At 38.0% G+C, this 14,870-nt stretch overlaps 1 protein-coding gene across 19 annotated transcripts in view; it reads left to right on the forward strand.

Annotated features, from left to right (window-relative positions):
* DLG2 (discs large MAGUK scaffold protein 2) overlaps positions 1-14,870 on the forward strand; it is a gene marked incomplete at its 5' end in the record, with an annotated part of 2,112,028 nt that overhangs the window by 1,411,588 nt on the left and 685,570 nt on the right. For all 19 annotated transcript variants that reach the window (XM_079707355.1, XM_079707356.1, XM_079707361.1 and 16 more), the window contains one exon: positions 14,788-14,838. In XM_079707355.1, coding sequence (XP_079563481.1) covers positions 14,788-14,838 — 51 coding nt within the window. The remainder of the gene's footprint in view (positions 1-14,787; positions 14,839-14,870) is intronic.

Raw genomic sequence — 14,870 nt, forward strand, 5'->3', positions numbered from 1 at the left:
GTATCATGATGCTTTCTTAGTTATTTGATTGTGCTCTTTAACACCATTTACGGCTCTCAGAGAGCATGTTCACATTTTTGGAATATTCAACCCAAAGAATAAAACAGCCTGCATCAGGCTGGAGCCAGATGAAAGCATTCAAGCCAGCTGTTATTACACCATCCAGCAAATGGTGCAAAGTAAGGAAGCAAAGCTGGGAAGAAATGTGCCATTTCCAAACCAGAGGCAAATCCAGTTCTGAACTTAAGTGACTATATTTTTTCCTTCTTTACAGAAGCCTTTAATCAAGACAACTTTGTATATATAAAATGTCTTTCTTTTTATACATGTAAGAACCCTAAGCTATTTTCCTTGATTTCTCTTGACAGAAATACCAGGGAAAATTATCACAATTTTACAAGTAAGAAGCTACTTAATTTTTTAAAATCTGTGGTTTATAATTAAATTTAAAAAGATATGTAGTAATTAATATTAAGTCGATGATCACTTTTCTAGCCCCAAATTTCTATGTGTTATGAAGTCTTAATGACAAAGGCAGAGGAATAACAAAACCAAAAGAGAATTGTTTAAGAATGGAACAGATCATAGGATACTGATTTTTTTTTCTATATTTGCTGGAAGCTATGATTTAGCAGTTCACTGAACTCAGAAGTTTGTCTAACTAAGATTATAAGTTTAACTTGAAATCAGGGTTTACTGGTAAGAACACATTCAGGTGAACAATAAGAATAGTGCTCTTACCAAAATTAGAATCTTAACTAGGAATATCAACAGTTATTTCTGTAGTTTGTGTTTGTTAAAAACAAGAAATTCTAACTATGATTAGCTTCTTATAAAACTGTACATTTATAAAACAGTCTCATTATAATTGAATAGTATTCCTAAAATAACCAGATGCATACCTTAGATTAAAATAGGTGCTCACTAAAGCTTAAACAGAAAATATTTTGCATACTAGAGTTTAAATAAACAATATTGACACTTACACAAATGTGTATAATACTTAACAAAGATGAATTCTAACAGCTTGTAAGTGACAGAACTGCTATTGGAATTCAGGCCTTTTAGATTCCAGAGTCTGAGCTTTTAATTTCCCTATGATAATTCCTCTTAACATGAAGAGAGGACACAATTTTAGCCAGTGGAGATAGTCTAGGAGAAGGGACATTATTAAAGAAAGTGGTGGACAGCTTAGTTGTGTGCTACAAACCTCCAGGCTTTGTCTAATGATGCTCTCATCCCGATTAGAGCCTCCATGCTTGTAGATTAACTTTCACTTTTTTCAGTACTTGATTGTTTTGCACCCATTCAGCAGAGACATGTAAAGTTAAGTGTGATTAAAAAGATGGAGATAAAGACACAGACCTACTTGAGAATGGACTTGAGAATATGGGGAGGGGGAAGGGTAAGCTGTGACAAAGCGAGAGAGAGGCATGGACACATATACACTACCAAACTTAAGGTAGATAGCTATTGGGAAGCAGCCACATAGCACAGGGAGATCAGCTTGGTGCTTTGTGACCAACTGGAGGGGTGGGATAGGGAGGGTGGGAGGGAGGGAGACGCAAGAGGGAAGGGATATGGGAACAGATGTATATGTATAACTGATTCACTTTGTTATAAAGCAGAAACTAATACACCATTGTGAAGCAATTATACTCCAATAAAGTTGTAAAAAATAAATTAATTAATTAAAAAAAAAAGATGGAGATAATGAACATCAGCCTTCAGTTCTTTCTTTTGCATTGAAGTAGAGCAAAACTCCCTTTTTGTCCCCTATTTCAAAGAGAAAGAGCTACCTTTTATTTCTACCCAAAGATTTGAGATCTTTAAGAAGAAATAAGGAAGGTGCTGAAGGTGATGTCCTTGAGTGGAGCTAAGGAGAGCAGGTGATACTGCCCTCTAGTTTCCTCCCTGATCCTTTCAGATCAAGGAGAAGGGCCATGGCAGAGGTACATGGAGGTTAGGGAGATGCTAGCTGGTAGGATTATGGGTTGCTGATTGGGACCTTTGGAATAAAGAATAATAGAAAAATCCTTAGTTAAGTTTGGTCAGGTGCACTTAACCAAAGTGACAGGCAAAGTAAATATGATTTAAACAGTAGATGAGGAGAAAAACCCTGATGTGAGGAGGTCAGAGCAGGGAGTGACCTCAGAGATCATCTGTCTGCATGAGAAAATGGAAGCACCATGACCTACCCAGGGTTACCCAGTCTGTTAAACCACAGAATTAAGACTACAATACAGGTCTTCTGACTCTAATGCCAGTGTTCTCTTTAGCAGAGCACTCTGAAGTGGTTCATGCTGTTCCCTCTGCCTTGATAGGCTCGTCTCTTTCCTACTCATTCTGATGAACACCTGCCCATGAACACATTCAGTTCATACCATCTCCTCTATGAAGCCTTTTTTGACAACCTCCAGGTGCAATCACCTCTCCCTTCCTTTGTGTCGTCTCTGCAGCTGCTATAATCCCAGGCATCTACCACAGCAGTCATATCACTTTGTCGCATGTTTTCATTAGTCTCCCTCTGCTAGAGTGAGTTCTTTGAGGGCAGAAGCCATATCTCATTCATCCCTGTATCTCCAGGGCTTATCACCATACCTAGCACATGGTAGGTTCTAAATAAGTGTTAGATTTTGTTTTAATTCAAGTATTTGGTATTTAAATTAGAAATTACCAATGCATGTGCATAAAAATTTGCCAAGATGGAAAGATAAATTCAAGTCATATATCATAGGAAAAGACCACAGTTATTAGCGGAGGCCTAATACTTACTTGAAGTTGGAGAAGAATTCAATGACAGTGCAATTTTTGGTGTTCTCACGTGACCTGGTTCTAAAGATTCTTCTGAAGACGTACTATGAACAAGGCACGGCACCAGAAGTTACAGGCATACAAAAAATGAGTAAAATAAAGTGTGTATCCTTATGAGGATGGGATATAAGGGATGCAATGAGAGCAGCCTTAGGAAACTGAGTGCCAGTAGCAGAGAAACATGATGATCAAACTGGGAAAGAGAATATTAAAAAGAAAACACAAGAGCGAGTGGACAAAAGATTGGGAGAAAATCCAGTTGCAGTTATATTCTGAGTGAAAGCCACACTGACCTGATTTGGGAGAGACAGCAAAGACAATTCCTGTCCATAAGGGAGTACGTCTTACATGGGTTCATGAAAGAAGTCTTTATGTTAAAAAAGGTTTTGGGCTTCCCTGGTGGCGCAGTGATTGAGAGTCCGCCTGCCGACGCAGGGGACACGGGTTCGTGCCCCGGTCCGGGAGGATCCCACATGCCGCGGAGCGGCTGGGCCCGTGAGCCATGGCCACTGAGCCTGCGCGTCCGGAGCCTGTGCTCCGCAACGGGAGAGGCCACAACAGTGAGAGGCCCGCGTACCACAAAAACAAACAAACAAACAAAAAAAGGTTTTTAGTGGATTTTGTAGAAGAAAGCAAGTTTGTTTGCTTCTTAAGTGATACTTTGTACTACTGGAGAAATTAGCAAGCATTCAACATTTGATCAAATAAATCTTGTGGCCCTTGCAGATTGCTAATCCAGAACTCAATAGAATAGCTGTCACTATTGGATACCTACTCTGTGTAAGGCAGTGAAGGCGTGTAATCTCATTTATTCTTCCCAACAATTTCATGAAGAGAATATTGTGCTATTATAGCTAAAATTTCTATTTTTTATTTTTATTTATTTAACATCTTTATTGGAGTATAATTGCTTTACAATGTTGTGTTACTTTCTGCTGTATAACAAAGTGAATCAGCTATATGTATACATATATCCCCATATCCCCTCCCTCTTGCTCCCACCCTCCCTATCCCACCCCCCTAGGTGGCCACAAAACACTGAGCTGACCTCCCTGTGTTATGCAGCTGCTTCCCACTAGCTATCTAACTTACATTTGGTAGTGTATAGATGTCAGTGCTACTCTCTCACTTCGTCCCAGCTTCCCCTTCCCCTTCCCCTTGTCCTCAAGTCCATTCTCTACGTCTGCGTCTTTATTCTTGTCCTGCCCCTCGGTTCATCAGAATCATTTTTTTTTTAGATTCCATATACATGTGTTTGCATATGGTATATGTTTTTCTCTTTCTGACCTACTTCACTCTGTATGACAGACTCTAGGTACATCCAACTCACTATAGAAAAACTCAATTTCATTTCTTTTTATGGCTGAGTAATATTCCATTGTATATATGTGCCACATCTACTTTATCCATTCATTTGTCAGTAGACACCTAGGTTGCTTCCATGTCCTGGCTATTGTAAATAGAGCTGCAATGAACATTTTGGTACATGACTCTTTTTGAATTATGGTTTTCTCAGGGTATAGGCCCAGTAGTGGGATTGCTCGGTCATATGGTAGTTCTATTATTAGTTTTTTAAGGAACCTCCATACTGTTCTCCATAGGGGCTGTATCAATTTACAATCCCACCAACAGTGCAAGAGGGTTCTCTTTTCTCCACACCCTCTCCAGCATTTATTGATTGTAGATTTTTTAATGATGGCCATTCTGACCACTGTGAGGTGATACCTCATTGTGGTTTTGATTTGCATTTCTCTAATGATTAGTGATGTTGAGCATCCTTTCATGTGTTTGTTGGCAATCTGTATATCTTCTTTGGAGAAATATCTATTTAGGTCTTCTGTGCATTTTTGCATTGGGGTGTTTGATTCTTGACATTGAGCTGCATGAGCTGCTTATATATTTTGGATATTAATCCTTTGTCAGTTGCTTCATTTGCAAATATTTCTCCCATTCTGAGGGCTGCCTTTCCAACTTGTTTATGGTTTCCTTTGCTGTGCAAAAGCTTTTACATTTCATTAGGTCCCATTTGTTTATTTTTGTTTTTAATTTCTATTTCTCTAGGAGGTGGGTCAAAAAGGATCTTGCTGTGATTTATGTCAAAGAGTGTTCTTCCTATGTTTTCCTCTAAGAGTTTTATAGTGTCTGGTCTTACATTTAGGTCTTTAATCCATTTTGAGTTTATTTTTGTGTATGGTGTTAGGAATTGTTCTAATTTCATTCTTTTATATGCAGCTGTCCAGTTTTCCCAGCACCACATATTGAAGAGGCTGTCTTTTCTCCATTGTATGTTCTTGCCTCCTTTATCAAGATAAGGTGACCATATGTGCGTGGGTTTATCTCTGGGTTTTCTATCCTATTCCATTGATCTATATTTCCATTTTTGTGCCAGTACCATACTGTCTTGATTACTGTAGCTTTGTAGTATAGTCTGCAGTCAGGGAGCCTGATTCCTCCAACTCCATTTTTCTTTCTCAAGATTGCTTTGGCCATTTGGGGTCTTTTGTGTTTCCATACAAATTGTGAAAAGTTTTGTTCTAGTTCTGTGAAAAATGCCATTGGTAGTTTGATAGGGATTGCATTGAATCTGTAGATTGCTTTGGGTAGTAGAGTCATTTTCACAATGTTGACTCTTCCAGTCCAAGAACGTGGTATATCTCTCCATCTGTTTGTATCATCTTTAATTTCTTTCATCAGTGTCTTATAGTTTTCTGCATACAGTTCTTTTGTCTCCTTAGGTAGGTTTCTTCCTAGGTATTTTATTATTTTTCTTGCAATGGTGAATGGGAGTGTTTCCTTAATTTCTCTTTCAGATTTTTCCCCATTAGTTTATAGGAATGTAAGAGATTTCTGTGCATTAATTTTGTATCCTGCTACTTTACCAAATTCACTGATTACCTGTAGTAGTTTTCTGGTAGCATCTTTAGGATTGTCTATGTTTAGTATCATGCCATCCGCAAACAGTGACAGTTTTACTGCTTCTTTCCCGATTTGGATTCCTTTTATTTATTTTTCTTCTCTGATTGCTGTGGCTAAAACTTCCAAAACTATGTTGAATAATAGTGGTGAAAGTGGGAAGCTTGTCTTGTTCCTGATTTTGGAGGAAATGGCTTCAGTTTTTCACCATTGAGAACAATGTTGGCTGTGGGTTTGTCATATGTGGCCTTTTTTATGTTGAGGTAAGTTCCCTCTGTGCCTACTTTCTGGAGAGTTTTTATCATAAATGGATATTGAATTTTGTCAAAAGCTTTCTCTGCATCTATTGAGATGATCATATGATTTTTATCCTTCATTTTGTTAATACGATGAATCACATTGATTGATTTGCATATACTGAAGAATCCTTGCATTCCTGGGATAAACCCCACTTGATCATGGTGTATGATCCTTTTAATGTGCTGTTGGATTCTGTTTGCTAGTATTTTGTTGAGGATTTTTGCATCTGTGTTCATCAGTAATATTGGCCTATAGTTTTCTTTTTTGTGACGTCTTTGGTTTTTGTATCAAGGTGATGGTGGTCTCGTAGAATGAGTTTGGGAGTGTTTCTCACTCTGCTATATTTTGGAAGAGTTTGAGAAGGATAGGTGTTATCTCTTCTCTAAATGTTTGATAGAATTCACCTGTGAAGCCATCTGGTCCTGGGCTTTTGTTTGTTGGAAGATTTTTAATCACAGTTTCAATTTCAGTGTGTGTGATTGGTCTGTTTATATTTTCTATTTCTTCCTGGTTCAGTCTCAAAAGGTGGTGGTTTTCTAAGAATTTGTCCATTTCTTCCAGGTTGTCCATTTTATTGGCATATAGTTGCTTGTAGTAATCTCTCGTGATCCTTTATATTTCTGAAGTTTCAGTTGTTTCTTCTCGTTTTTCATTTCTAATTCTGTTCGTTTGAGTGTTCTCCCTTTTTTTCTTGATGAGTCTGGCTAGTGGTTTATCAACTTTGTTTATATCTCAAAGAACCAGCTTTTAGTTTTATTGATATTTGCTATAGTTTCCTTCATTTCTTTTTCATTTATTTCTGATCTGATGTTTATGATTTCTTTCCTTCTGCTAACTTTAGGGGTTTTTGTTCTTCTTTCTCTAATTGCTTTAAGTGTAAGGTTAGGTTGTTTATTTGAGATGGTTCTTGTTTTTTAAGGTAGGATTGTATTGCTATAAACTTCCCTCTTAGAACTGCTTTTGCTGCATCCCATTGGTTTTGGGTCATCATGATTTCATTGTCATTTATTTCTAGGTATTTTTTGATTTCCTCTTTGATTTCTTCAGTGATCTCTTGGTTACTTAGTAGTGTACTGTTTAACCTCCATGTGTTTGTGTTTTTTACAGTTTTTTTTCCTGTAATTGATATCGAGTCTCATAGCACTGTGGTCAGAAAAGATACTTGATATGATTTCAATTTTCTTAAATTTACCAAGGCTTGATTTGTGACCCAAGATATGACCTATTCTGGAGAATGTTCCTTGAGCACTTGAGAAGAAAGTGTATCCTGTTTTCTTGATTGGAATGTCCTATAAACATCAATTAAGTCCATCTTGCTTAATGTGTCATTTAAAGCTTGTGTTTCCTTATTTATTTTCATATTGGCTGATCTGTCCATTGGTGAAAGTGAGGTGTTAAAGTCCCCTGCTATGATTGTGTTACTGTCGATTTCCCCTTTTATGGCTGTTAGCATTTGCCTTATGTATTGAGGTGCTCCTATGTTGGGTGCATAAATATTTATAACTGTTATATCTTCTTCTTGGATTGATCCCTTGATCATTATGTAGTCTCCTTCTTTGTCTCTTGTAATAGTCTTTATTTTAAAGTCTATTTTATCTGATATGAGAATTGCTACTCCAGCTTTCTTTTGATTTCCATTTGCATCTAATATCTTCTTCCATCCCATCACTTTCAGTATGTATGTGTTCCCAGGTCTGAGATGGGTCTCTTGTAGACAGCATATATATGGGTCTTTTTTCTGTATCCATTCAGCCAGTCTATGTCTTTTGGTTGGAGTATTTAATCCATTTACATTTAAGGTAATTATTGATATGTATGTTCCTATTACCATTTTCTTAATTGTTTTGTTTTTGTAGGTCTTTTCCTTCTCTTGTGTTTCTAGCCTAGAGAAGTTCCTTTAGAATTTGTTGTAAAGCTGGTTTGGTGGTGCTGAATTCTTTTAACTTTTGCTTGTCTGTAAAGGTTTTAATTTCTCCATCAAATCTGAATGAGATCCTTGCTGAGTAGAGTAATCTTGGTTGTAGCCTTTTCCCTTTCATCACTTTAAATATGTCCTGTCACTCCCTTCTGGCTTGCAGAGCTTCTGCTGAAAGGTCAGCTGTTAACCTTATGGGGATTCCCTTGTATGTTATTTGTTGCTTTTCCCTTGCTGCTTTTAATATGTTTTCTTTGTATTTAATTTTTGATAATTTGATTAATATGTGTCTTGGCATGTTTCTCCTTGGATTTATCCTGTATGTGACTCTCTGTACTTCCTGGACTTGTTTGACTATTTCCTTTCCCATGTTAGGGAATTGTTTGACTATAATCTCTTCAAATATTGTCTCAGACCCTTTCTTTTTCTCTTCTTCTTTTGGGACCCCTATAATTCTAAAGTTGGTGCGTTTAGTGTTGTCCCAGAAGTCTCTGAGACTGTCCTCAATTCTTTTCATTCTTTTTTCTTTACTCTGCTCTGCAGTAGTTATTTCCACTATTTTTTCTTCCAGGTCACTTATCTGTTCTTCTGCCTCAGTTATTCTGCTACTGATTCCTTCTAGAGAATTTTTAATTTCATCTATTGTGTTGTTCATTGTTTGTTTGCTCTTTAGTTCTTCTAGGTCCCTGTTAAACATTTCTTGTATTTTCTCCATTCTATTTCCAAGATTTTACATCATCTTTACTGTCATTACTCTGAATTCTTTTTCAGGTAGACTGCCTGTTTCCTCTTCATTTGTTTGGTCTGGTGGGTTTTTATCTTGCTCCTTCATCTGCTGCGTATTTCTCTGTCTTCTCATTTTGCTTGACTTACTGTGTTTGGGGCCTCCTTTTCACAGGCTGCAAGTTCATAGTTCCTGTTGTTTTTGGTGTCTGCCCACAGTGGGTAAGGTTGGTTCAGTGGCTTTTGTAGGCTTCCTGATGGAGGGGACTGGTGCCTATGTTCTGTGTTCTTGTCTTTCTGGTGGGCAGGGCTGAGTCTGGGGGTGTGTTTTGGGGTGTCTCGGAACTTATTATGATTTTAGGCAGCCTCTCTGCTAATGTGTGGGGTTGTGTTCCTGTCTTGCTAGTTGTTTGGCGTGGTGCATCCTGCACTGGAGCTTTCTGGCCATTGGGTGGGGCTGGGTCTTAGTGCTGAGACAGAGATCTCTCGGAGAGCTCTTGCTGATTGATATTATGTGGGGCTGGGAGGTCTCTGGTGTTCCAATGTCCTTAACTCAGCTTTCCTACCTCAGAGGCACAGGCCTGACACCCAGCCGGAGCACCAAGACCCTGTCAGCCCCACGGCTCAGAAGAAAAGGGAGAAAAAAAGAAAAAAAAAACCTGATAAATTAAATAAATAAATAAATTATTAACATAAAAAAATTTTTTTAATTAGTAAAATAAAAATTTTTTAAAGTAATAATAAAAAGAAAAAAAGAAGAGAGCAATCAAACCAATAAAGAAATCCACCAATGATAACAAGTGCTAAAAACTATACTAAGATAAACATAAAAATCAGAAACAATCAGTCGCAGACAGCAAACCCCAAATCTGCAGTTGCTCCCAAAGTCCACCACCTCAATTTTGGGTTGATTTGTTGTCTGTTCAGGTATTCCACAGATGCAGGGTACATCAAGTTGATTGTGGGGATTTAATCCTCTGCTCCTGAGGCTGCTGGAAGAAATTTCCCTTTCTCTTCTTTGTTCACATAGCTCCTGGGGTTCAGCTTTGATTTTGGCCCCACCTCTGTGTGTAGGTCTCCCTCAGGCATCTGTTCACGTGCAGACAGGACTGTGATAAAGCAGCGGCTGATTAGGGGGCTCTTGCTCATTCAGGCCGGGGGGAAGGAGGGGTATGGTAGTTATAATTGGAATGCAGGACAAGCCTGTGGAGCCAGAGGCCGGTATGAAGTTGCAACAGCCTGAGGTGTGCCATGTGTTCTCGCGGGGAAGTTGTCCCTTGATCACGGGACTGTGGCAATGGCAGGCTGCACAGGCCCCCTTTGGGGTTTAGATAGTGACCTGTGCTTGCACACAGGGTTCTTGGTGGCTGCAGCATCAGTGTTAGCGTTTCATGCTCATCTCTGGGGTTCAAGCTGATAGACTCAGCTCACGCCCATTTCTGGAGCTCATTTAAGCAGTGCTCTGTCTTCTGTGGGCAGACAGGGAAGGCATCCCCTCTCCTCATGCACCCCAAAACAATGGTCTTTTGCCTCTTAGGCAGGTCCAGACTTTTTCCTGGACTCCCTCCCGGCTAGCTGTGGTGCACTAGCCCCCTTCAGGCTGTGTTCACGCAGCCAACCCCAGTCCTCTCCCTGGGGTCTGACCTCCAAACCTGGAGCCTCAGCTCCCAGCCCCCGCCCACCCCAGCAGGTGAGCAGACAAGCCTCTCAGGCTGGTGAGTGTTGATCAGCACCGATCCTCTGTGCGGGAATCTCACTGCTTTGCCCTCTGCACCCCTGTTGCTGCACTCTCCTCCGTGGCTCTGAAGCTTCCCCTGCACCAACACCCTGTCTCTGCCAGTGAAGGGACTTCCTAGTCTGTGGAAACTTTTTCTCCTTCACGGCTCCCTCCCAGAGGTGCAGGTCCCATCCATATTCTTTTGTCTCTGTTTTTTCTTTTTTCTTTTGCCCTACCCATGTACATGGGGATTTTCTAGCCATTTGGGAAGTCTCAGGTCTTCTGCAACCATTCAGTAGGTGTTCTGTAGTAGTTGTTCCACATGTAGTTGTATTTTTGATGTATTTGTGGGGAGGAAGGTGATCTCCACGTTTTAATCCTCTGCCATCTTGAAGGTCCCCCCCATTTTTTATTTTAAGACAGTTGTCACAGATATCTTTAAATATTGTTCACGTTCATCACTCTCCTTTATATGCTAAAACCATAAGATTCAGAGATAAGTCTTATTTACTATATTATAATCACGTATAATAAAGGGCAGAATTAGTACATTATCTGTCATATTCTATACTACTAAAGAATCAAATATATATATACAACAAATAGTAAATAGATCTATACAGATCTTGCATGTGGCAACAGTGGGGCTGTGGCTCGAGTCCACTTGTATATTTTGTGTATTGGATATCGCACTTCTTTGAGGTTTTAATATGTTTGTGTTTGGTACCTCTTTAAGGACTGTATGTTTCTTGAGAATAGGGATAATGTCGTAAAATCTTTATTTTCTCACTACCTGTCACATCAGTTGGCACACTATGCATGCTCAATACTTGTTCATTGGGTGGAATTGTGTTTAGTCCTAAGAAGCCAACACTTTGATATTCATGTTTTAGCATTTGTTTTAATCTGTGATATGGGAATGTGTAAAAATTCATTCATCTTACATTTTAGTATGCTGTTAGTTTTAATGAAATTACAAATGTGGAAAAGAACAAAAAAAAATCAAAGAAATCATTACTTAAGATTCCAATTAAAGAGCATTAAAACATGGACTAGTTCACATGTGTTATTCATGAAAAACCTCTTTTCTCAAATCAAATTATATTATCACCCGGGCAGGTGGTACTATAGCACTGAAGGGGGAAAAAAAATCAGTGAAATTAATCTAAAGACTGTCAGAGAGAGAAAAATATATGAAAAGTATTCAAAGTTTATGAAATTAGAACCTTAAATACCAAGTTTGATTTTGAGTAAGTTATGCTCTTGTCTTAACTTCCGTATGAGTCCAGGAAGGCTACATGCCCAGAACTATGCAGGACAATGTGTGGCATCAATTTGATTTTCTAGCCAACATGGAAACCTACCAGCTGTCACTATATAACCATTAGGTTCAGAAAAATCAAGTATCTGAAGAAAAACATATTTCAAAACTGGGAAATTCCATCTACTTTAGTGACCCTTCATGTCTAAAATACTGCCAATCCTCTCACTTTTCCAGGTGGAGGGGAGACTGTCAGTGATGGTCAGAGCCAGATCTGAAATAATGAGAGCCCTCTCCATGCCGCTGTACAGGCTCCAAACTATCAGGATCATAAAGCATTACCAGGGTGCTTAAATATCACAGGAAGTATTACTGCTCAAGAAAAAAAAATATATATATATATATATAAATTGGCAGTATTTTTCAGGAAGAGAATCCTTTGTGAATTAAAAGGCATATGTTGTCAAACTAATTGGGAGTAGAGTGAGGCCACCTAGACAAGTTCAGACAACAGACTGTCTGTAAACCACGCCCCACCCCCAGCAGATGATGGGAGCCATTCACAACAGTTTTTCTTGGTTTTTCTGAATAAGAATACACGAAATTATGGCTAGGAGGGAATTACTGTTCATGCCTTTTGTCTCCTTACCACTCAGTAAGCAACCATTCTTCTAAGCAAATGTGAACAAAAAATATTTAAAGACTGTTGAATTGGTGTACTCCTCTGAAAAGTTAACTAAATTTTCACAAATGTCACAGCGTACTCTTATATACCTCTGTTTAGAATGGAGGTATTCTTAGTTCTTTCTACTTCATTCTTTCCCCCAAGGTCTTTACCAAGGGACCTTGTAGGATTTCTTATCTTAGAGGTCCTTAGGCAGAACATATATCATGCTCTCCTAGTGATGGAACAATAAACACTAGAACCTCTTAAATGTCTTTCCTAAATTCCCACTCTAGCTCTTATTATTCCATGTTTTAAATGCTCCTCAATTAAAGTTTGAAATATTGCTTCACCTATGCTAAAATCCTTTCACTTCTTTATAATTTCACTAAATCCTGTTGTAGTCATGGAATATTTTCTTTTAAAGGTAAGGTTACATCCCAACCTGGATGTCATCTTCCCCTCTTACAAAGAGATCCTGGATACTACTGAATTAGGCAAATGACATAATTTTCTTGGGTTGAAAACTAAAGACCCATGGAGTAAATGTAAGCCATCAATGGTTCACCTAGCTGACTGGGGAACTTCTGAATACAAATTAAGTTGTGTATAAATAATGCTTCTAGGATCTAAAAGTCAACATATATGATCATACAAATGTTCAGCAAAGATTTTGGTAGACCCCAGCTATGCAATGTGTGTCACTAAAATATTCTTGTCTTTTAAGCACTTCCTAACAGAATTTTCACCTCTGATATTTATTATCAGAGGCTTGTTTTCTTCTCTTTGAAGTTCTTTTTCTCTGCAGTTTGCAACACTCTAATAACCTGAAGGGCTCCACTCTAGAGAAGCACTGAAGCAAAGAAGAGCTTTATGGAGCCATGCTGCGAGAATTAAAACATCACATTAACTCAGCCTTTCCTCTCTGCCTTCTCTCTGTCAACTAAAAAAGTTATGAATAAAAAGGATTAATACGGAAACACACACATAGAGGGAGTTTTGAGTTTCCTTTTGTACTTTTACGTGTGAAGAACAAAAATATGTCTATAAAGTTGCTAAAGCTTAGTTCTAACATCATCAAGTTCTCTTCTCTGAGTCATTAAGTTGCTGAAGCCCAGAAAATCAAATTTGGTTTAGGGCTGTTTGATAATGTAGTAACACAGTAAAATGTGATTCCCCAATTAGCTCATGTAATTAGAAAATCAAAAACATGCTCTAAGTGGCTGGTGACACACATAAGTAAAGTCTATTGTCATTCTTTATTATTTGCTGATGATAGTGGGATGCCTTCAATTAATGATACCATATACAAATTCCTTATGGAAGAGAACCCACAAGCATCTGTGTTTATACATCAGATAAATAATTTAATTACTTAGTTCAGTCATTCATTCATTCACTTTTTTTCCCCTTCATCATTTCTTTTTTGCCAGCCTCTCTTAGATAATGGGGCCATCTGATCCTTGCCTTCCATAGAGCTCTCAATATGCAAGAACTATATTTAAATTCTTCTAAAGAAGGGACAGTAAACTGAAGTTAGAACATTACAAAAATTATGGCTTTTTGGTTGAAAATTAGATTTTTCTGTCTGATTTCTAAATGTTAATGATTTTACCAAGACATATATAAGAAAAAAGAAACCGCCTATTCAAGAATTTTCTTGCTCAGTGGTTTTGCCTGGCTGAGAAGGGCTCTGTGATAGATAAAAGTGGGAATTGAATATTTGTTAGATTATTTTAAAGTAGCTCTTCATATATTCTATATTCATGTCTGTTGAAACCTAAGGCATATGTTATATGTTGCCTGGCTATATTTAAAATGTTTCTCTCTGTAAGTTTAAATAAATTTAAGGGTTGGTTGGATTGTGAAAATGCTTTCTCACTAGGAATTTCAAACATGTCCTGGTTTGTTCTTTTCTCATTGCTACTGAAGGCGTGGTTACATGGTCCAGGGCTTCCCAACAAATATAACAAGAGGATAATGGGGATAAATTACCTGAGTTTGAACCAATAAAGAAAAGGCATTTCTTATCTGACATGGTCATTCTTAATGCTGTTTTACAGCCAGAAATGTCATATGGTTGTGTTGCCCTTGCCACTGATTTCTTAAGGTCATATTTTAGTGTCTGTTCATGGAAATTTTTAAAGATATTAGGAAATTTCTTCCCCTTGTAACTGTAACATTGCCCCTAGTTGGTTTATTCTTTGTAAACTCACAGTGCACATTTTGTATTGTTTCCTGTCCTCCAAACATCACAAAATTCTAAGGGATGCAATAAGCGTTTTTTTCTAGAGTCTCACTCATATTTTAGAATAGCTTGGATTATATTTCATTTGGATGAAAACATACAATCACAAACATCAATAAAGTGTGATTTATTCATAGCCAGGATGAAATTTAACCCCCTAATGCTTTTTAAAATGCAGCTCTCTCCTCCTCAAAATGTATTTAATCTTTCTCTATTTTTTTCCTATTTACAGGTCAATGGGACAGAAATTGAATATGAGTTTGAAGAAATTACACTGGAGAGGGTAAGTAAAAAATCCAATAATCCAAAATCCTA

The sequence above is a fragment of the Hyperoodon ampullatus genome (assembly GCF_949752795.1).
Source record: "Hyperoodon ampullatus genome assembly, chromosome: 7".
Classification (NCBI taxonomy): domain Eukaryota; kingdom Metazoa; phylum Chordata; class Mammalia; order Artiodactyla; family Ziphiidae; genus Hyperoodon; species Hyperoodon ampullatus.